General features: G+C 37.8%; 1 protein-coding gene across 1 annotated transcript in view; it reads right to left on the reverse strand.

The window, feature by feature from the left end:
* Positions 1 to 13,785: 13,785 nt before the first annotated feature.
* Positions 13,786 to 23,523, reverse strand: part of TM9SF2 (transmembrane 9 superfamily member 2) — a 66,123-nt gene continuing 56,385 nt past the window's right edge. Inside the window, exons 14-17 of the mRNA XM_019443999.2 lie at positions 22,220 to 22,371; positions 21,054 to 21,165; positions 17,495 to 17,666; positions 13,786 to 14,477 (exon numbers count right to left, since the gene is read on the reverse strand). Coding sequence (XP_019299544.1) covers positions 14,410 to 14,477; positions 17,495 to 17,666; positions 21,054 to 21,165; positions 22,220 to 22,371 — 504 coding nt within the window. The 3' untranslated portion in view covers positions 13,786 to 14,409. The remainder of the gene's footprint in view (positions 14,478 to 17,494; positions 17,667 to 21,053; positions 21,166 to 22,219; positions 22,372 to 23,523) is intronic.

Raw genomic sequence — 23,523 nt, forward strand, 5'->3', positions numbered from 1 at the left:
CTCGGGGAAACTCATAAATATGCTCTTATAGAGCCTATACCAACGGGGCATCAGGGCAAAGCAATAAGCTTTTAGAAGATGGGGACATTACAACGCCATGTACAGTCAAGGCACTTCTCAGATAGTTGGCTAATCATCTGCTTTCCTAGTTGTTATCCCCATTAGATTTTTAAAAATCTATCTTATCTCTTACCATAAAGACGAACATGTAATAGGCACTCAATTTAATAAATGTTTCAAATACTGGTAAAAATATTAACTTTGCTGAATTCATTTTCTTCCCCATTGTAAGCTGTTATCTGCCTATACCACAGGATGAGTAAGGAAGGTTTATTATACTACAGGAGCTGATACTGGTTTTCTCATCTTGGCACCAAGGAAACGGACACACAGTTTAAGGGTGATCAAGCTGGATAAGACAAAATGGCAAATGCTGAGGCAGAAAATGCTAGACTGTTGGCTGACACTCTGTTCCCTCTTGACACCAAATAATATTGGGCCCTCAAAGATGTAGATATGGATGAAGTGGGGCTCAAGCAACGTTGGAGGGGGACAGCTAATAGGGTGATTTCAGCTCAGCTCAGGAAAGACAAGTTGGAGCAGACCCAAGGGGGCTGTGTTCAGGTACAGTCAGGGATTTAGTGACAGGTTCCTTCCCATCCATGCCTGACCCACGAAGTTGGATGAGAACTCAAGGAGAGCCCCGTGGACACGCACTCATATTCTGCAAAATAGCTATGCAGGGAAAATTGTCAAAGATTTGGAAATGGACAAAAAAGACTAGTAGTATTCCTCCAGTGAAATGCTGGGGTATTGTCCCCCAGCCTGGCCAGTAGTATCGGATCTGATAAGGGTGTGTGCACCTTTAATAGTCTTTGGACCAATTTACAACTCTGTAGAGGTATGAGTAAACTTGTAGAAAACTGACAGTCCTGCAAATGTTTCCTGTCTCTAGTGATGCCAATGAGTCCTGTTCACAGTAATGCAAAATAGATTTGTCCAGTAGAGAATATAAATCTCTGTAAGTCTAAACCTTATTTGATCTGGTTTTAACATCTTAGTGGGTCTGTCATTAATCAATGAGTTAAATAAATGCTTTCACATGCAAGCACTTTATATTTGTAAAAGAGTCCTGATTTTACCTTTCAACATGATACTTCAACAGGTAAAGCGGAGTGAAGTGAGAGCAGCAGGGGTGCCTCAAGACACAAAGCTTTGAGACACAGACAACTGTGGAGAAAATCAAGCCAGTCTTGGGGAGGGAAAGGGGGATTCAAAAGAGGTGAAGTCCAATTCTCTCTTCTCTAACCTCCTAACACTTTAACTTTCCTCCCTTTGCTGACTCGAGGCCATATAAATCTCCTCTAGAGAACCCCCCAGGGTCTGGATCCCACTCCACCACTCCAAGGTCCAAAATTCCTTCCACCATTCCTTCCCCAGCAAGATTTTCTGCCCAACTAAGAGGATGAAACTGAGTAAAATTCTTTAAGGGCATTCTCTTCTTTTTGAAAAAAAAAATTCTTTAAAAATATTAATTTTTAGATTTATGCTAAATTTATAAAATTTTGGTGGAATATACAACATAATTATGTGTGCAATTTAGTGACATTAAATACATTCAGAATATTGTGTAACTATTACTACCATCTGTACCTGAAACTTTTTCATCATCCCAAACATGAGCTCTGTGCCGATTGGACAGGATCTCCCACCTCCTGTTGACCCCTACTCTATTTTCTGTCTCTATGAATATGAGGTACTCTGGGTACCTCCTATTAGTGGAATCATACAATGTTTGTTTTTCTGTGATGGGCTTATTTCACTTAGCATGATGTTTTCAAGGTCCATCCATGTTGTAGCACATGTCAGAATTTCATTCCTTTTTAAGGCTGAATGATATTCCATTGTATATACATTCACATTTGTTTCTCCATTTGTCTGTTGATGGTCATTTGTGTTGTTTCCACCTTTTGGCTGTTGTGAATAACGCCGCTTCCTTTTGAACGAGCTTGATTAGAAGGAGCACAAAAAGATCTCTCTCAGTTTGGAAAATGGAAATTCTACTTTGCCTGGCCTGCCTCTTCCCAGAAACTAGGATCTGCAACCTGGCCCTGCTGCTGAGAGACAGCCACCCTCCCAGGACACTTTTCTGTAGAACATGCCGAGGACTTTTTGTTATCTCCCATCTCTCTCTACCCTAACAGCGGGGTGTTAGTTTGCTGCTACCATAACAAAGTACGACAGACTGGGGGCTTAATCAATATAAATGTATTTCTCACAGGTCTGGAGGCTGGAAGTCCAAGATCAAGATGTCAGCAGGCTTGGTTTCTCCTGAGACCTCTCTCCTTGACTCACAGATGGCTATCTTCTTCCTGTGTGTTCACATCATCTCCCTACCATGTGTGTCTGTGTCCTAATCTCTTCTTGTAAGGACAACAGTCATATGGGATCAGGGCGTACCCATATGACCTTATTCAAACTTCATTACCTCTTTAAAGGCCCTATGTCCAAATATAGTCACATTCTGAGGTACTGGGGGATAGGACTTCAACATGGGAGTTTTAGGAAGACACACTTCAACCCCTAAAGGCTGGTAACCAGGTTAACAGCATGTCACTCTCAGAGACCTTGAAAGTTTTTTAGTCTGCTGGTTTGATGAAACTCAATTTATGAAATAGCTGCTCATTTATATTGTTAGAGCCTGGAATCTGTCTAGTGGACAGAAACCATTTAAGAGGAGACTAAAACTGCAGAAATCTCCAGGAGGGAATTGCATTAGCTCAGTAAATGCATACTAGAGCAGGATTTTCTGACTGCTTCCTGAGAAGAATGTCATTTCCCCTAAGTAGGTGGTGGGGTTTATGGGGTGCTACCAGCGATGGGGGCAGGGAGGGGCTGGTCGTAGGCACTGTGGGTGACTTTGGCTAAACTGCTAAACTCACCTGGGTTTCAGTTTCCTTCTCTGTGAGAGGGAGGGGCTTAGGCCCTTGCTCCGTAAACCTGGGCCCAGAAGCAGGGGCATCACATTATGTGGAGCTGGTGAGACAAGCAGAATCTATGGACGCTTCCCAGGCCCAGTGAATCAGAATCTGCATCTTAAGATCTTTAGTTGATTCACATGCACATGGAAATTTGAGAAGCACTGATTTAAGACTCATTGAGTCTGGTGGGCATGAAGGGAGACCAAGGAACCCATCACTACGAAACTTAAAATTTCCTCTTTCCCTGGTTTTCTTCCTTCAGAGACCAGGTTGGAGGAAAGATGTTTGTCCCTGTTTCTTAGCCGCTGTAAATACACACAGGAAAGGCTCTGTCCTCGCAGACAACCCCCACCTCATTCAGAGAAGAAAACAAGGATTCAAATGCACGTGGCCCCCCTCCCCAATTTGCTAATCCTCGGCTAAGAGATCTAGGGAATGCACAAAACCTAACAGGATTAATGGGTTAATTTCAGGAATTTTCCAGCCTCCATACTGCAGTCTGCCATACATCCATATTATAAAAATGGAGAGTTGAACTCAACAGTAAAAAACAATCTGGGGCACCTGGCTGGCTCAGTTGTAAGAGTATGTGATTCTTGCTCTTTGGGTCCTGAGTTCGAGCCCCACGTGGGGTGTAGAGATTACTAAATAAATAAATAAATAAATAAATAAATTTTAAAACGAAAACAAAAAAAATCCCCGAACAATCCAATTAGAAATGGACAACAGACATTTTACCAAAGAGGATATACAGATGGCAAATAGGCACAGGAAAATATGTCCAATATCCTATCATAAGGGAGATGCGACTCTGTGATTTCACTCCTGGGCATTTATCCCAGAGAAATGAAGACTTACATTTACATAAAAACCTGTGTAAGAATGTTCATTGAGGCTTTACTCACACTAGCACTAAACTGAAAACAACCCAGATGTCCTTCAATGAGGGAAAAACACACTCTGGTTATGCACACAACAATCTGAATGAATCTCCAGAGAACCAGGCTGAGTGAAGAAAGCCATCTCAAAGGTCACACACTGCTTGATTCCATTTATGTAACTTTTTTTTAAAGTTTATTTATTTATTGAGAGAGAGAGCATGGGGGAAGGGTAGAGACAGAATCCCAAGCAGTCTCCACACTGTTAGTGCAGAGCCCGAGGAAGGCCTCAAATTCACAAACCCTGAGATCATGACCTGAGCTGAAATCAACAGTCGGATGCTCAGCTGACCAAGCCACCCAGGCACCCCTATAACATTCTTGAAATGGAGAGCAGATGGTGGGAGGGGCGTAAGGTAGGTGGGGGTAGCCATAACAGGGCAACCTGAAGGATCCTTGTGGTGATGGAAATGTTCTGTATCCTGATATATCAATATCAATGTCCTGATTTTGATATTGTGCTGTGGTCTTGTAAGACATTACTCTTGGGGAAAACTGGGCAAAGTGAACACAGGATCTGTCATTTCTTACAACCGCACGTAAATTTAAAATTCTCTCAAAAAAGAACGAGAATGAGGGGCGCCTGGGTGGCTCCATCAGTTAAGCATCCGACTTCAACTCCAGTCATGATCTCATGGTTTGTGAGTTTGAACCCTGCATCGGGCACTCTGCTGTCAGTATGGAGCCTACTTTAGATCCTCTCTCTCTCTCTCTCTCTGTCTCTCTCTCTCTCAAAAATAATTAAAAAAAAAAAAATAGAAGAAAAAGAAAGAAGAGAAATGATTCCTGTCAGGGGGGGAAAAAAGAGCCATGTCCTGGTCCTTACTGGTCCCCATTAGAGAAATGTACTTTGATTCTTCAACAGTTGAGGAGTTCTGGGAGCTTCTGCTGGGTATGGAGTGGGAAGGGAGGACAGGAAAGGGAGAAGGGAGGAAGTTTTAATTATTCTCTAGAAGCCCTTTATTTCTACGCGAATTGGGCACAATCACTTAGACCATTGTTCCTCAGGAGAGTAACTGGTCACCAAAGCCCAGCCAGCACATACCTCAGAACCCACCAGAAAACCTAAGAAATTATAAGACAGATTCCTGGCGGGGGGGGGGGGGGGGGCAGCATATGCCAGCAGGATGTCCTTCACATGGGCCATGCAGGACACTGATCTGCGGCTTCTGGACGTGGGAGGTCTCTCTGGGATGTCGCTTCAGCCATGCTCCACCAGGTGGCTTGGCCTGACTCAGGCCTCCCTTGCATCCAGGCCCTAAGCAGCTTCTAAAACCTGCCTTTGACTAAGGAATTCATCAAATTCCATTTAAAGACAGGAGGGAGTTCATACAACAGTTCATCTCCCTGAGGACTACTGTTTGCCTACAGACTGAGAGTTCTGGAACTTCCCTCCATGATATGTCTTGGCATTCCACCTACTGGATACTGTTTCTTCAGTGCTTATGGGGTATTCACAGTACTGGAGCTTTGGCTCTGGCCCTGCCCAGTGCAGACATGGAAACAAGAGGCATGAACTAAGGGCAACATCTTGAACTCCAGTTCACCCAAGAGGGCACTTACCTTATTCAGAGAGTAAGTGGCATGGTAGCAGGAGCTCAGACTCCATAAATGGAGACCAACTCATTGTCCTCCCTTAACCTCTCCATTCTGTCTCAATGACAGTTACCATCTAACTGTTATATCCTCTCCTATATTTGATTCCTGTTTTCTGTTCATCAGAAAACCAGTACATATGGGCTCTTCAACTAGCAGGTCCCAGTCAATGAACACTGCTTGGTCAACCTCCAACTGGTTTTTACGACTGTCCCTTGCCTTGATTGGAGGGGACTCGGGTTTGTCTCCCAACACCCAAGCAATGACTCTACCCCTCAGAATGAACCACATCAGTTCCTTCTTGCTATCCTCTAACAATTCTTCTTCTTTCTATAGTGGTCATGTTATGGTTTTAAGAACATAAAGAGTAAACTGGAATAAATAATACTAAAATTTGTATGGAACCACAAAAGACCCCAAAGAGCCAAGGCAATCTTGAAAAAGAAGAAGAAAACCAGAGGCATCACAATTCAAGATTTCAAGATATACTATAGAGCTATAGGAATCCAAAAGTATGGTACTGGCACAAAAACAGACATATACGTCACCGGAACACAATAGAGAGCCCAGAAATAAACCTACGTTTGTATGATCAATTAATCTTCAGCAAAGGAGGCAAGAATATGCAAAGGGAAAAAGATAATCTCTTCAACAAATGGTGCTGAGAAAACTGGACAGCTACATGCAAAAGAAGGAAACTGGACCACTTTCTTACACCATACACAAAAATAAATTCAAAATGGATTAAAGACCTAAACATGAGACCCAAACCATAAAAATCCCAGAAGAGAGCACAGGCAATAATTTCTTTGACATCATATGTAGCAAAGTTTTTGTAGACATGTCTCCTAAGGCAAGGGAAACAAAAGCAAAAATAAACCATCAGGACTACATCAAAATAAAAAGCTTCTGAAAGAAAGCTTTCAACAAAAGAAACAACAAAACAAAAAGAAATAACCAACGAAATAAAAACACAATCTATTGAATGGGATCAGGTATTTGCAAATGACATATCTGATAAGTGGTTAATATCCAAAATATACAAAGAATTTATGCAACTCAACACCAAAAAACCTCAAATAATCCAATTAAAAATGGACAGAAGACATGAATAGATCCTTCTCCTAAGAAGATATACAGAAGGCCAACAAACACTGGAAAAGATGCTCAACATCACTCATCATCAAGGAAATGCAAATGAAAACTATAAGGAGATATCACCTCACACCTGTCAGAACGGCTACAATCAAAGCCATAAGAAATAAGTGTTGGTGAGGAGGTGGAGAAAAAGGAACTCTCGTGCACCACTGGTGGGAATGCAAACCGGTGCAGCCACTGTGGAAAACAGTATGGAGTTTCCTCAAAAAACTAAAAAATAGAACAACCATAGGATCCAGTAATTCCACTACTGGGTATTTACACAAAGAATATGAAAGCACTAATTCGAAATGGTATTTATATGCCTAGGTTTATTGCAGCATTATTTACAATAGCCAGAATATGGAAGCAACCCAAGGGTCTATCTATTTATGAATGGATAAAGATGTGGCATATATAAAATAAAATATAATAATATATAATATAAATGTTACTCAGCCAAAAAAGAATGAAATGTTGCCATTTGCAACATGGATGGACCTAGAGAGTATAATGCTAAGTGAAATCAGTCAGTCACAGAAAGACAAATACCATATGAGTTCACTCATATGTGGAATTTAAGGAACAAAACAACTAACCAAAGAAGAATAGAGACAAACCACAAAACAGACTTTTTTTTTTTAATAAAGTAATCTCTACACCTACCATGGGGTTCAAACTCACAACCCTGAGATCAAGCGTCACATGCTCTACTGACTGTGCCAGCCAGGCGCCCCCCCTAAAACACTCTTAACAATAAAGAACACACTGATGACTACCAAAGGGGAGTGTGTGTGTGGATGGGTGAAACAGGGGAAGGGGATTAAGAGTACACTGTGATGAGCACTGAGTATGTATAGATTGTTGAATCACTATATTATACACCTGAAACTAATATAACACAGAACGTTAACTATGCTGGAATTAAAAATTTTTTATTTAAAAAAAGTAATATGTTACTCTTTATAATGTGTATACAGAACACTCAAATACTATAGAAAGTCTGGCAAAATTAGTATAATATCACAAAGGCCAAACCATTGCTTGTGTAACAAGAACACTGGGAGAATCAGAGGTAGTTGTGGCTTAATGTAAAACGACATCTTTACCTAACTCCTTTTTAGCCTTTTGCCACTTGCTGACAGGATTTCACATGTATTTACTCATACATAACTATAGCAACCTAGAGACTCAATATTTGAATGTAAGTGTAAGTCAGAAAGGAGAAAAGTAGATTTTACAGATTTTTCACAACTTTGAAAATAGGCTACATCTTCCAGTGGAAGAGGGCAACTCATAGGCACTTAGGGAGCCTTTTACCAACATCACCTTGGGGTAGGTGTGGTGGGGGCTGTGTCTCTCTCTTGGACCAGCCTGGGCAGCAGGGTGTGTGGTAGCACATGCTGGGGAACGGTTAGATCCTGGAGCCAGAGTTCGGAGCATGCTCGGAGATACCCATGGACCTGGGCTTCTAGCCAAAGCCCCCAGAACAGGTGAGGGAGATGAAAGGGGGTGTTCCCTTCAAACCTGCCCCACGAGGTTGTTCTGGAGGCGTGGAGCGAGCCACAGCCATGGCACGAAGCACTGGGGAGCAAGGGAAGCAGCCACCGCAGTGGAGCAAGGTCAGGGTGCGGAGAAGGAACTGTGCCCCACGCCTGTTCCCACTGATCTTTGGATTTTCTTCTCCAGGAAACAAAGCCCATCCTGCTGTCATTCACATGGTGAAAGATGCAACCATTCTGACACAGATCTAAAGAACCGAAAATCACACCTGAGGTAGAAAGAAATCACTTTGTGACTTCTCCTGAAACTGCACTTTGATAAGAGGGGCAGGAGGGGGGAGGTGGAGAGAAAGCAGAGTGAGAACAGGCTCTTGAGGCAAATAGGGAGGCGCAAACACGACAAACAGTCAAGTGCACAGTTTCGCTGGGCATCGGGTTGTTTTTAAGTTGCTTTTAAAAGATTGGTAATAAGGGGCAACATTTCTGTGTAGCAGTGCACAGAATCAGATGATGCATCCATTAGTTGGGATCTGGCAATGCTTTTATTGGTTTTTGTCAGCATGTACTGACTGTGGGTAGGAGAGTTACGGAGCAATAGAAGCTTTTCTCTTCAAATCTGTTTCACCAAACAGGTCTTAAGAGATAGCTTATATCACTTCACCTATTTATTAAATATCACTGGGGGTGTCATTTAACAACAGAGATGCTTTGTACTACATCCCAGATATACTCTGCACAATAAAACACTATCTCCACACTAACTTTCTTAAAATCCTCACACCAATTTTGAAACCAAATCTTTTTAATATTGTCAGCTAAGTGAGGATCCAGATAAGAGGTTTTGAGTAGATTAATTAAAAATGAAGTTTCGATTTCTGGGAAGATACATAGGAGACTGTTAACAGTGATTATCTCTGGGGTGAGAACTCAGTGATTGGCGGATGAAGGCAGGCTTTGTCTATATTCCTTAGTACAGTTTCAATTGTGTACCATACATGGATTACCTATTCCCAAAGAAAAATCTAATAGAAATAGTGAAAATTAAAATATTCAGAATCTAAGTCGAAACTGAGAATACTAGATATCCTGTTAAAGTGCTTTTTCTTAAAGCTTCAAAATAAAGGGAAACAGTTCTGCTAGTAAATAAAAGCCCTCTGTCCAACCCCCCCCCCCCCCCCCCCGCATCTCAATAGCTGTGTGTAGCTCCTTGAAGAGCCTAGTAAGCATGTGTGGGAGTTAAAAATGCATTTAATCATTCCCCCCACCCCCAAGTTTGACAGAAGTGTGGCAAGGAGGGCCATCTGTTTTGTTTGAACGAGAAATGACCCAGCATTCTGATTTCAATTAGCCTCTTTGTAGCTTTATGTTTGAGCTCCTTCCATGGGTAACAGTTCAAACTAAGTGTAGAGAGGAGCTGGCCAAGTTCTGCCAGTGCTGATTTGTTTTAACAACTGTCAGTGATCACAGAACAAGTGTACAAGACAATGTTGCTGGATACATATTAAAATGCTTAATTTTGTGGAATCAAAATAGCACATTCTAGAACCTGAGAGCTAATAAACAAAATATTGAAATGGTGTCTTTACATCATTATAGCAATTTAAATATTTAAAAGCAACATCACTTACCTAAATTCCTAGTTTCAATCAATAAATACACACCTACTATGTGCCAAGTACTGTTATGCCCTAGGCATGAACCAAAGAGGATGTAAGTAGTGGTTCCTGCCTTGAGAAGTCTGTGATCTATTTGGGAAGATAAGCCTGCAAAGTTAAAACAATAATTTGAGTAATACTGAAGACAATATTAGGAGAGCTGTCAAACATCACTGTTAACGAGTTCAGAGGATGGGAAGGATTACTTGGGTCAAAGACTTTATACTGGGAGAGATCTGATCAACAGTGGTAGAGGATTCTAAAGCCTGTGTCCCTTCCACATCACCTCGCTTGAATCTCTTTCTCTCTCACACTCACACTCACACACACACACACACACACAGCAGGAGGTTTACAAAGGTGAGCGTACAGCCTCTAGAATGGTTAACGGTAACCCAAAGACGCATCACTGCATAGGTCAAGGTCCAAACCACCCTTGTGGCTTTAGGGAAGCCACCATGAATCTTGCCCCTACTGGTCACTGCCTCCCAGGGTGTGTTCTGTCAGACACCAGATTCCTGGGTCCCCATCCTGCATAGGTTGATTGCCCAATTCTCTGATAGGAGTTACGTAATGGGTCTCAAGGAAGACCTATGAGTGGGGGGGGGGGTGGTGGCATTTTTGATGGCAGCTAGTTTGTGCAATTTCAGTAATGACAGGTGCATAGTTTCCCTGCATGTAAAGTGAATGCACTGCACTCAGGTGCTCCCATTCCTTACCATCTGGTTTCCTGATGTCCTAAAGATTCTACCACCTTCTGCAGCTCCATCGGCTTCTCATCATGACCCCTCTCCTCAAGGGGTTGGCAAAGTTCTTCAAAGTCACATCATCGAGAGCAGAGGAGTAACAAGTCTGGAAGGTGTCCTCTGAGTCCTAGTGGTGGTGGCCACTGAGGACACTGGCTCAGCAGCAGTATCACGGGATGGGCTCTTCTGAGTCCACAGCTCCTGCCACCCTCGCACTGCTAGAGCAGGACACGGGCAGCAACTCTTCCTGTGGCTAACCCTCACCCTACCACCTTAGTTTGCTGTTGTACCTGAGAGTGTCCCAGTCAATACTGCAACACAACTTGTTTGGTGTAGCATCAGCCAGAGAAGAGAGCCTGGTCCATTCTGACTTACTGGCTTATTATTTTCTTTGATAATAATGCTAACAAAAGCATTTAGCTTATATTTAGGAAGAAAATCAGATTTGAGTTCTATGTAGACATCATTGATTATAAAGGATCAGTAAAAACTAGCTTTTAAAGGAAACACTAGTCTAGGGCACCTGGGTGGCTCAGTTGGTTAACTGTCCAACTTCAGCTTAGGTGATGATCTCATGGTTCGTGGGTTTGAGTCCTCTGTCAGGCTTGCTGCTGTCAGCACAAAGCCCACTTCAGATCCTCTGCCCCCCCCCCTCCGCTGCTCCCCCACTAGTGCTCTCTCTCAAAAATAAAACATTAAAAAAACACTAATTTTTCAATCTATCATTTTTTGAGTTAAATCTACCATATTTTTAACTCTTTCCAGAGAAATTAATGACCTAGAACCTATATACATCAAGGTCAAGACCATTCATGTGGCCTAGAACTGCTTTTTGCTAAAAATACCCAAAGGAAATAATAGGATTTTTTTAAGAACCAATGTTTTCTTCTTTATAAAATAATTCATTATTAATGAAAATGTCAACTGTTACCAGTGGGCCAAAGAATAAAAGAGAATAAAAGATAATCAAATGTGAGAATGAAGATAGTTCAAATGAACAGGTCAAAGAAATCCAGAATTTCAAAAGCTAGAGAAATGTGCAGAAACAATGATTTTTAGTGTTTAGACTGCAAATTACAGTTAAGGAGAGAACAAATCAGTAGAAGCAAACAGGTTTGACTCTGTCAAAGTAAAAATTTCTGAGAAAGCAAAGCATTATTTTCTACATACAGATTTCATTGCAGGTGGAGATGTTACGGCCACTATTCAGGCTGTAGGAGAAAAATACAAATATGGAAAAATATTTTCTTAATGACATAAATTTACATATTAATGAAATACCAGACCGTCCTGCTATCCATAGGCAAAAGGTAAGGAATGAATTCTGTTAACAGAGGTCATTTAACCTGTTCATTAAAAACCAAAAGCAGGCCTTTATTAAGCCTTCTAAAGTTAATCATTTAAAAAATCTTTAAGGCCTGTAACGCTTTGTAATTTTAAAAGTGTTTTGTGACTCACGTCACTGCATCATCTCAGCTAGTATATATGAAAGTATGAGGGACTGATAGCACAGATTTAAGGTATTGGTTAATTTTCAAGTCAAACATCAACTAGAACAGAGGCACCAGATGCCCACGTATGACCATATAGCAACTTCTGGGCTGCACCGTGCACAAGCTTCATACCTCGTATGGTGTGATGCATACGGAAAGGTCTATCCTCAGCTACTTCCCCCAACTGCTCCATTACTAAGTGGCAGGCACCCTTTTGAGGCACTCCTTTCACTTCCAGCACTGGTCAAGTGCCATAGAACCCAAACTGCAAATGTTAAACAGCACTGCTAATTAAGACTACTTTCACTACTGGCATTGCTTAAGCTTCTCCCATTAGCCAAAAGTTGGGACTGAGAAAAAGGCATAACTGGGCAAATTCTGAAGTGACAAGAAAAGGCAAAAGGACTCAGAAATCATGTTACTGCCCTCTGTGTTCGCAGCACCGTGGCAGCATTACTTTCTACATACAGATTTCTACATATTTTTCTACATACAGCTAGAACCACTGCAGTGACTCCTCCTCAGGAAGTCCTGATAAAGCCACAGAGAAAAGGCTGTGTCTTCACGGGCCCTTCTCACCACTGGCCTTCCTCTTTACTGGCTTTTTCATCATTACTCCCTGCTAAATCTTTTCCTTTGATGTTTTTGTTTTTCTAACGGCCTCATCATTATTTAAATGTGAAATGTGCTTACTGCAAAGTATAGACAAATAAAAATTTTATATGAAAACATTCTATCAAAGCAGTAAGTTGGCTTTGTAAGTTTTAGTTACTAAGCTAATCGGTTCACTGAAGGAAAAGTAAGATTGAAGACGCTTAATTCTGATCAACAAAACTAGCCTAGTTCTGAATCCAGAGTTTTTTTATAAACCTTTTCTTTGTTTAGTCAATCAGTCTATCTCAACTGTACTTTAACAGTATTATACATAAAAAACTAAATATACTGCAAGAGATGTAGAAAATAAATTTGAAAGGAACTTCTCTTAAATCTCTATGTGAGAAGGTAAAAATAACCAGAGCTCCTTCATGCTTCAACACCGACAGTTTAGTTGTTTTAAAACGGGATATCGACCTAAAACTATTAAGAGCCCATATCATATGAACAATAGTTAATAATTTTAGTGTCAATTTAGTGTAAACAGTACCTGATTTGTTCTCATAAGCAGCAAGCACTGATCCCCTAACATACAAGATGAATATTCTTATAGGTATACGCAGACTAAAGTTTCTGAAATCATCCCAAACTTCTATTTCCACATAAATGTTTTTTAATTAGTCAGATGAATGTGAAAGAGAAATAGTTATTTCTTAACTCTAAGAAATAAAACTGTGAAATCCAAATTAAGACAATGTAATCACAAAGGGGAAGATCTGCTAGTCATTGTTAATGTATAAATAAATACGGACTTAAAAAAAATACTGTATTTTGAAAAACAGGTCAAAAACATAAAATCCTTAATGACAATGTAGTGGGCCGATATTAACTATTAGACTTACATCATTTATCTGGCTAGATATGCACAACTAAAATTTCTATTATTGCCTAATAGTGAAAATTCCAGGTTTGTCACAAGACCTAGGAGGCTAGAGTTTCATTTAGATCAACCAAGAAAATGTTATGTAAACAAAAATCAGTAAAATCTGACAAAACAGTGAAAACCGTTTTAAAATACCATTGGTAAACAGATTTCTATTTATAGACTCTCCTTGAATATACAATAGGTAATGATGCAATGCAGACATTTTTACAATATTTATTAAGATAACAAATTTATAAATTGAAAGACTCAGAGGCACATAGTTTAAAAGGCCAATACCATGGGAATAATGAAGTCAACACAGAAAAGAAGATATGAACAGTTACAACCAAGACAAGATTTTTTTAAAAGCCACATCCCCCCAATAAACACATCATATGAATCATCCTTCAAAATTACCATGATAAAAAGTCATTTCCTTCAAAGAAAAATAATTCTTTCCACCTACCGTGCCTAGAAAATCCTATTTACAACGAACTGTCCTGCATTTCATCAGTACTGTTTAATATGGCCTCCTCTATTCTGTCATTAGAAGTATTGAAAATTTTATAGCTATTGTATTTACAAATGCACATAATATTTAAATTTGCTCTTCACTGAGAACAACTGAATATATACTTAATCAAATCACAATACAAATGTTTTAGTGTTGAAAACACATTTTGTGGGGACAGGTGTACGGGAAGAGGTGTATTTAGAATTATGTTGTTTCTGAAGGATTACTAGGCCAATAAATCTGATAAAACTCAAGGTAGTCACAAAAACAGGTCTTTGTTGATGAAGAATTTAATTTATTTCTGTTTTAACTGGACACACTGGCTTCTTCAGTCAACCTTCACCACACTGTATATTTTGGTAACAAACCAAAAGCATGCAAAGAAGCCAATTGTTCCTATAAAAGAAAAAAACAAAATAAACTCTTTTCCCAAGGAAATCTCATAATTTACACAAAAACACAGACTTAAAATTATTGGTTCCTTAAAAAAAGCCACAAAACTATAAACTATTACTTACCAGGAATATACTATAGGTCCATAAATTCTTTGAAACTTACACCACTACCTCAAATTTCTTATGGAATTTGATAGAACTTTTTATACTTTTAAGATTACCTAAACTTTCTATAATACATTTTTTCTTATTACATGCAAAAAAACTGAAATTAAAATATGAATAGGATGCCAATTTTCCTTTCCTATTTAATACTTCCTTATCACAAAATGGAAAACTGCTATAAGAATTAATTCAAGGTCTGATATGAATACCTTAAACAGAGTATCAGATTCATATAATAAGTAGGGATTATTTTCTAAGTATAGTTACAGAGAATTATCAGTTTTCAAAGAACCATAATAAAATTAAATTTTTTTAAATTTAAAGTGTTTAAAAGGTGATACAATTAGGATAATAACAAAGATGCACCCCACTGAATACGAGAGGTGGTGTGGTGTGGTGTCAGAGGACAGAGCAGCTGTTGTGACTGTGTGTATTATCCTTGCACTAGTCAACGGAAATCTCCAAGCCCATTTCTTACAAAACAGAGATAATTTTATCTGCCCTAGGTAGAGTAAATGAAACGATTCATGAAAAAATACGTGCTTTGGTTTTCGAGTATCTTCATCAATCTAGATTCCAAAAAAATTGAAAACCAGACAGGTGACAAAAATGAGACTTAGTTAAGTAACTGTCTAATAGCCACATGGCTGGTAAGCAGGATCAGAATGTAAACTCACCTTTTCTGACTTCAAATACAGTGTTATTTTAAACTTTACCATGCTTAGATAAATTCAGAGACTCTTGTCTTGTAAAAGAATATTTGCTAACTTGTGAACTGCCTGACATATTTTTAAAACCTGGAATTTCTCCAGAATTACCACCTGAGAATAGTCAATAAGTGGACATGCAGAAGAATACAGAAGGAGATCCACATATCCTTGTGGCAGGTGTGTATATATGTGTGTGTGTGTGTGTGTGTGTGTGTGTGTGTGTGTGTGTGTGTATATTTAAAGTTCCAACCTTTTTTCTTTTTATTACACTTAACACAATGGTGAAAAGTATTAATGGAGATTTTCTAAGTCAAGAGACTATACAGGGGACCTTATTATGGGAAGTAGCAGCATTGTTGTTCTCATACATCATACATGTACCCACTATATACCATTGTGTATGTTTTAGAGGACATAAAAATCTACGTTTTGGATGTTCAAAAGACAATTATTAAGGTTTGTAAAGAGGCTGGGGTTAATTTTAGAAAAGTAATGGTAAAACATAAAAGTATTTAAACAACCTTATGCTTACCAAGAGCTTTAAGATAATAAAGAGAAAATATTCTAAGGTGAGAAAATACATTTGTCATCATACTGGCAACCCTAGGTAAGTTAAGTTTATTTTGTTCTTAACAAAATACTTTTAGTATTTTATTTTGTCCTTAATAGGGATAAATATAATATACATACTAAAAGTGGCATCTTTCCTTATGTAACAGAATGTTTTGTTTTGTAAAACAGATTTACTTAAATAAAATGGTGTCAGTTTGGAGTACTGAAGTAAATACAGATGTACCCCACTTTAGAAAAACGCAAGACACTGAAAAGGGTTCACCATTCCCCAGCAGAGAATCTTTCCCATAAACTGAAATACACCCAAAGTTACTGGTTTAACTGGTTGATTCAATTTGAGGTGGCTCCAAAATTTAGATTACAAAGTTTGTTTCACTCTGAATAAATAAAATGTCACTAAAAATCAAGAACAATAAAGAGAGGTGATAAACTACACAATAGGTAAACTATCATATCACATGCCTGGAAAAATAAGAGACATTCACTAAGATCACTACTTTTTGTGTGTAGGCAAGGAGTAAATTCTTCTATATATGCTTTTACAGAAATACAGATCCATATGCACAACAGTAATTGCTCGTTTCAGAGGCTACACTTTGTTTTGCAGATCACTGATTAAGATTTATGGCTGTGGACCTAACTATGTGTTACGTAGCACTAAGACAAGCACCCACCACATACATCAACCCCGCCTGTACCTGACCAATGACCTGGAATACAGAATCAGTGTAAGAGCCTGAACCTCCTTACAGCTGATACAGCAACAGGGGAACTTCAAAACCCCATCTAATTCTCTCAAATGTTAACAGATGACTAAAAAGCAGAACAGTTCTAATTTATTTTTAATTCATTTTTCCTTTTCAGATCCTATATTTCCTCACACAGCATGCAACACAATCTAAGATAAAATTATAGATGCACATTTTTTTGTGAAAAAGAAAGGTCCCACAATTTTCTTTTTTTAGTTTGGTTATTCCACAAATGTTTACCAAGCAGCTACTCTAAGTGCTCTAAGACTCAGAAAACTTTTATCCAGGTGAAGAGATAAGGCACACATATATAAAATAAATACCAATACAATACAATTTCCCATCAGGTACTTCTATATTTTAAAGTGGAGATATAAACTTGTAGTTTAAATTTCTAGAGTAAGGGGTATTCTATGATTGTCTTTTCTTGGTAACATTTATTCTCAATTTCATCTTGACTTCACCCCTTCGATTTCTACTTATCCCTAGACTTAGACAGCTAAAGCTTTCACCCTATCTCTGAAATGAGCTTAAGAAGCACTGTACCATTAACAGGTTAATAGGGGAAAACTTTTGACAGGTATGGGCCCAGGTACCCCTGGACTCCCAGCACAACAATGGACATTGTTTAGCCTTCTTCCTTTAGGTTCTGTTTCCTCTTTGGTTTATTGACATCCACCTCACAGCGGGGCCGACCAAACAATGCTCAGCTGCACTTAGGACTAAATGTAGGAGTGCTGAGTAGTAGAAGCCCAAGGAAAATATTTATAAATAATTTGCCTAAAAACTTATTAACTAAAACTAATCATTTTAATTCTTACCTGTAAAAAGAAAGAAGATCAAAACCATTATCATGGTATAGCCAAAGTACAGAATTGTACTTGCCGTTCCTGTGATTTGCAGTTTTGAAAAGAAGTAGTGTACTGCATATATTAAGAAATAAACTGCAGTAAAGCCACTGGTAAGGAATGAACGCCACTGCCAATGGTAATCCTAGGTAGAAAAGAAAAAGTTAAAGAACAAGAATTACTTTCCAATTACTAATTACATGTAGCAGAACAAAGTTACAAAGCAAATGCAGCTATGTGACACAGCCCCAAAACCTAGCTTTGCTATCATTTCCCGTCTTTTTCTCCTACTGAACTTTGCCCATTTCCCTGCTCACTGAAGATGCTAAAAAGCATTCCCTACTTTTGGTGGAACTACTTCAAGTTGGGCTAAAAACACATGGAAAAATCTTAAATGGTTTATGAATAATGAAGCATTAGACTGTACTTTAAAATGTACTCTTCCCAAAGAAAAGCAATGCACAAGATCTTACTTACATAGTTCAAAATTAATATTATTTATCTTATACTCTGGTCAACTCTATGTTAGGAAGAAGATTACCCTATTAAGGCCTGGTTGAAATCTATTTTCAGTTGCGAGTAACATAATTTAAACAAGGTAAGTTTTAAAAACAGCTCTTCTTACTTTTGCATAAAGTAGTTTATAGCTTAGCAGGAGATCTCTTAAAAGAAAATACTTCACTCTTTCCTACCCCGTAGAATATGTGAAAAATTAAATATATTTAAAAAGTATGCCAGCATAAATTAGAAAATCTTATGGAGTCCACACACAAAAACTACTATAGCAAATAAACAAATTTAGCAAAATTGCAGGGGTACAGGAAAGAAATGAAAATCAGCTGTGTTTTTATACACTAATGATGAACAATCTGAAAAGGAAATTTTAAAAAAAAGTCCATTTACAACAGCATCCAAAAAGAATAAGATACCTAGGAACAAATTTCACCAAGAACATGAAAGACTTATACACTGAAAACTACAATACAAAACATGCCAAAAAAAAAAAAAATTAAAGACAAATAAATGGAAAGACATTCTGTGTCCATGGACTGGAAGACTTGACACTGATAAGATGGCAATACTCTTCTAAGTGATCTCCAGATTCAATGCAATTCCTATCAAAATTCCAACAACGCTATATTACAAAAAAGGAAAAGCTGATCCCAAGTTCATAGGCAATTGCAAAGGGTCCTGAATAGCCAAAACAGTCTTCACAAAAGAACAAAGTTAGAGAACTGACCCTTCCCAATTCCAGAATTTATTACAAAGCTATGGTAATCAAAACAGTGTGGTACTGGCATAAAGACACTGTATATGCCACTGGAATAGAATTGACTGAGAATCCAGAAATAAATCCACACATCTATGGCCAATGGATTTTCCACAAGGTTGCAAGACCATTCAATGAGGAAAGATTTAGTCTCTTTAACAAATGGAAAAACTGGATATTCACATGTAAAAGAATGAAGGTGGATTCCTAACTAATTACCATAACCAAAAAATAAACTCACAATGGATCAATGACCTAAATATGTAAGCTAAAACTATACACTCAGAAGAAAACATACAGATAAATTTTCATTACCTTGAATTTAGCAATGAATTCTTAGATATGGCAACAAAAGAAAAAAAATAGATAAATCAGATTCTATCAAAATTACAAACTTTTGTGTAAAGGCCATTATCAAGAAAGTAAAAAGACAACCTACAGAACAAGAGAAAATATTTGCAAATCATTTATCTGATAAAAGTTTAGTACTTAGTATTCAGAATATATACAGAACTCTGAATTATATACAGAACTCTTACAACTCAACAAAAAGATAAATAACCCAGTTCATAAATGGGCGAAAAATCTAAACAGACATTTCTCCAAACAAGATACACAGATGGTCAACAACCAAAGAAAAGATGCTCAACATCATTAGTCACTGGGGAAGTGAAAATCAAAACCACAATAAGATACAACTTCACACCTACAAGGCTGGCTATAATTTTTAAAAAACGGCAAATAGCAAGTGTAGGTAAGGATATGGAGAAATTAGAACACTTGTGCATTTCTGGTAAGAATGCAAATGGTACAGCCACTGTGAAAAATACTTTGGTGGCTCTGCAAAAAGTTAAAGAATTACCATATGACTCAGTGATTCCACTTTAATGTATATACCCAAAAGAACTGAAAACTGGTACTCAAAACAAGTATTTGTATATGAATGTTCATAGAAGCACTATTCCCAATAGCCAAAAGGTGGAAACAAATCTAATTTCCATCAGCAAATGACTGGATAAACAAATTAGGGTATAGCTATACAATGGAATATTATTCAGTTATAAAAAGGAACAAAGTACTGAATCTTGAAAACATTCTGCTACGTGAAAGAAGCCAGACACAAAAGGTCACATATGATTCTATTAACGTGAAATGTCCAGAATAGGTAAATCTATAGACAGAAAGCAGACTGATGATTGCCAGGGTTTTGGAGGGAGAAGGGAATGAGAAGTAATTGCTTAATGGTATGAGGTTTTATTTAAGGGTGATGAAAATATTCTGGAACTAGAAAGAGGTGGTAGTTGTACAACACTGTAAATGAACGTAGTAAATGCCACTGAATTGTTCACTTTAAAATGGTTTAATTTTAAGTTATGTGAATTTAACCTCAACTTTTAAGAAAAGCATCTAAGTTTAACAAAATCAGATTTAATCTCCTATATAGAAAATAAATACAAAAGAATGATTTAATACAACCCAGATCTTCAAAAATCAAATATACATAAGAGTGCCATCATTTTGCCATGACTATAATTCATTACAGTGTAATCACTCTAATGTTTTAATGAATACTCCCACTTAAAAATGTTTTATATTAAGGGTGCCTGTGTGGCTCAGCTGGTCGAGAGTGTCCGGCTCTGGATTTCAGCTTAGGTCACGATCTCACGGGGATCGAGCCCCACATCGGGCTCCACAATGGGTGTGGTGCCTGTTTGGCATTTTCTTTCCCCTTCTCTGCCCCTCCCCTACTCACATGCATGTGCATGCTCACGTGCTCTCTCAAAATAAATAAATAAATAAACACATAAATAAATAAATAAATAAAGGGGTGCATGGGTGGCTCAGTTGGTTAAGCATCTGACTCTTGATTTTAACACAGGTCATGATCTCACAGTTTGTGGGATAGAGGCCCGAGTGGGGCTCTGTGTGACAGTGCAGAGCCTACTTGGGATTCCCTCTCTCTCTCAAAATAAACTTTAGTGTTAAAAAAAAGATTTTAGATAAAAATAAACAAATTTTAAAAGAAAAACCGAGAAAATTAACATTTTAAATTTAAGCTCTAAATAAATATACTGAACTGAGATACTATCATAATCCAATCCTAAAAAGAGCTACATTTAATTGAGGAATGCAGGTCAATTTCTATCTTAATAAACACATATTTACAGAAATTATTTCAATTGATGGTATTCAAAGTTGTCTTATGCCAAAATTATAAATACCGGCTACAAATTAATACAAGTGAACATTGCTAATACATACCTCTGCACATAGGTGGAAATAGCAAAGAAGTATAGTTGCCTCTGAACATGTAATAACCAAAATGATAAACACCAGAAATAGGAAGCCAAACATGTAATACATCTGATGAGACCTATAATCAAACATGTCAAGATTAAACTATAAATCTTTTCTCTTTGTCACAGTAAATGACACAGTCTTTTCACCTTCCCTGAACTGGAAAATGTTTGCTTTTTCTCCCAACTAAAGACAACACAACCTCATAGGTGTGGATGGTGTAGGGGTAGGGCAGGGAGAGGAAAAGGTTTGGTAAGTAGAACCTGAAACTCTTATTTAGTCAAATATGCTTAGTCTAATTGTTTACTAGTGAGACAAATTTGATAAAAAATTAATACACATGCAGAGCCAAACTAAAAAAGTTGGTATACATTGTTTCTTATCATATGTGATAAAAACAGCTGACTTTTGAAAATGTTGTAACAATCGGGAAGGAAAGATCTGTTCCAATCACTAAAAAGCTCACATTCAATGCTGACTCCATGTTACTGCAAACCTTGGTACTTGCTGTAACATGTCACTGTGGTCATATTACGATAACACACTGCAGTGTATATACCCTAATGAAGTGGCTCAGAATTAGCACCATGAGTTTTTCCATGCAAATAAGAAATCAAGAGAATGAAGGAATCTTGGGATTAGTAAGAACTTTGAACGTCATCTACCTCCACCCTCCTCCCAAAGCTTGATCAAATCAAATCCCCTATATCAAGGGCTCAGAGTATCTTCTCTCTGAAGCAGTACAGATCAGTTACTTAAGAACACAGGTATGGGGAGACAGGTTAATTTTCTGTCACATAGTAGCCGTGTGACACAGGTAAATTACTTAATATCCAAAGCTTCACCTCTGTCTCTGTAAAATGGGGATAAATACCCACCCCACTGAGGTCTGAGGATTAAGTCAGAAGTAAAAGTAAGAATTAATAAGCACTCAATTAGTAACAGCTGTTATCACTTATTCTTTTTCTCATATAGAAAAGATAAAATAACCTTTGGCTCTTAAGATTTCTGATTACTGGAGATTTTACATGTATAAGATACAAATAGTCATCCATCCAGATAAACAAAAAGAGAAAGCTAATACTACATGTAATGGGAAAGGGGATGAGACGACTTCACCCTTAGCTTACCAGATACTATTTAGAATGAAGAAAAGCTGTATAAAGATGCACCCAAAGGGCAAAATCCCTCCCATGATAATACCAGGCAATGGCTTTGTGTAGAAGGATTGCTCAGGAATCTGACGTGGAATCTGATTGGTTCGAACTGGATGTTCAATGGCCTTTAGTAAAAAAAAAAAAAAAAAAGAAAGGATTCATAAATATTTATCTATTTAAAAAAATTTTCTCTATGTTAGACTATCTGCCTGCTTTTTCTCAGCTTCCATGATGATAGTATTGGCAATATAAGTCTACTTAAGTCATCAAACTGAATTTTGTATTTAGAAGCAATGACCCCAGATACTATCAGGTACAATGTTCAGTCTGTCTAGTGGAACAAGCCATCACTGTTTCCAGCAGTTATCCATTAATGGCTTTAGGTAAAGTAAGAAATACATAGAAGGAGGTAATATAGTACTTAAAAATAACAGTTAAGACAAAGGAAATGTAAAAAAAAAAAAAAAAAAAGACAAAGGAAATGTTAGGTTTTCCCTTTTAATGACATAATTATTGTAAGAAATTAGCTGATTCTGAAGTTACTGTCGATGAATTTTTATTTGGAGATGGGCAATATCATCTTTACTAAAATTGTTCAATTCTACTAAGATTTAAGAACATAAAGGCAACAATGACTGGCTATATGAAGCTTTATGACCATAAGATACTGATAATATTCTCCCTTTTGTAACATACCACATGGTAGTATAAAAATAAATGAAATCTAAAGCACCAAAAACACAGCCGAGGGGAAACAGGGGTACAGATACAGAAATTCATTTTCTTGCAAAAAATTACAAAAGCATACTTTTATAGTTTTTGTGATGACATCTCAAAACTTAAAACTTGGTAGGGCACCTGGGAGGCTCAGTCAGTTAAGAGTCTGACACTTGATTTTGGCTCAGGTCACGATCTCACAGTTCATGGGATCAAGCCCCATGGTGGGCTCTGCACTGACAGGGTGGAGTCTGCTTGGGACTCTGACTCACTCACTCTCTCTCTCTCTCCCCCTCCCTGTCCTCCCTGTCCCTCCCTACTTGCATATACGCACTCTCTTTCTCAAAATAAATAAATTCTTAAAAAAAAAAAAAACGTATAACTGGTAGTCTCATTGAGAATACACTTCTGTGAAATAGATATACAGATAGAAAATCATTAGATTGTTCTTCAGTGTTTGTATTTTTAACAGGAATATTTTTAGAATGTTAAATACTTATTTATGTAATCAAAATTTTTAAATCATGCCAGGTCACTATTTGTGCTATATATATATATAT

This window comes from Panthera pardus, unplaced genomic scaffold (genome assembly GCF_024362965.1).
Source record: "Panthera pardus isolate Hobbes unplaced genomic scaffold, ASM2436296v1 HiC_scaffold_1, whole genome shotgun sequence".
Lineage (NCBI taxonomy): Eukaryota > Metazoa > Chordata > Mammalia > Carnivora > Felidae > Panthera > Panthera pardus.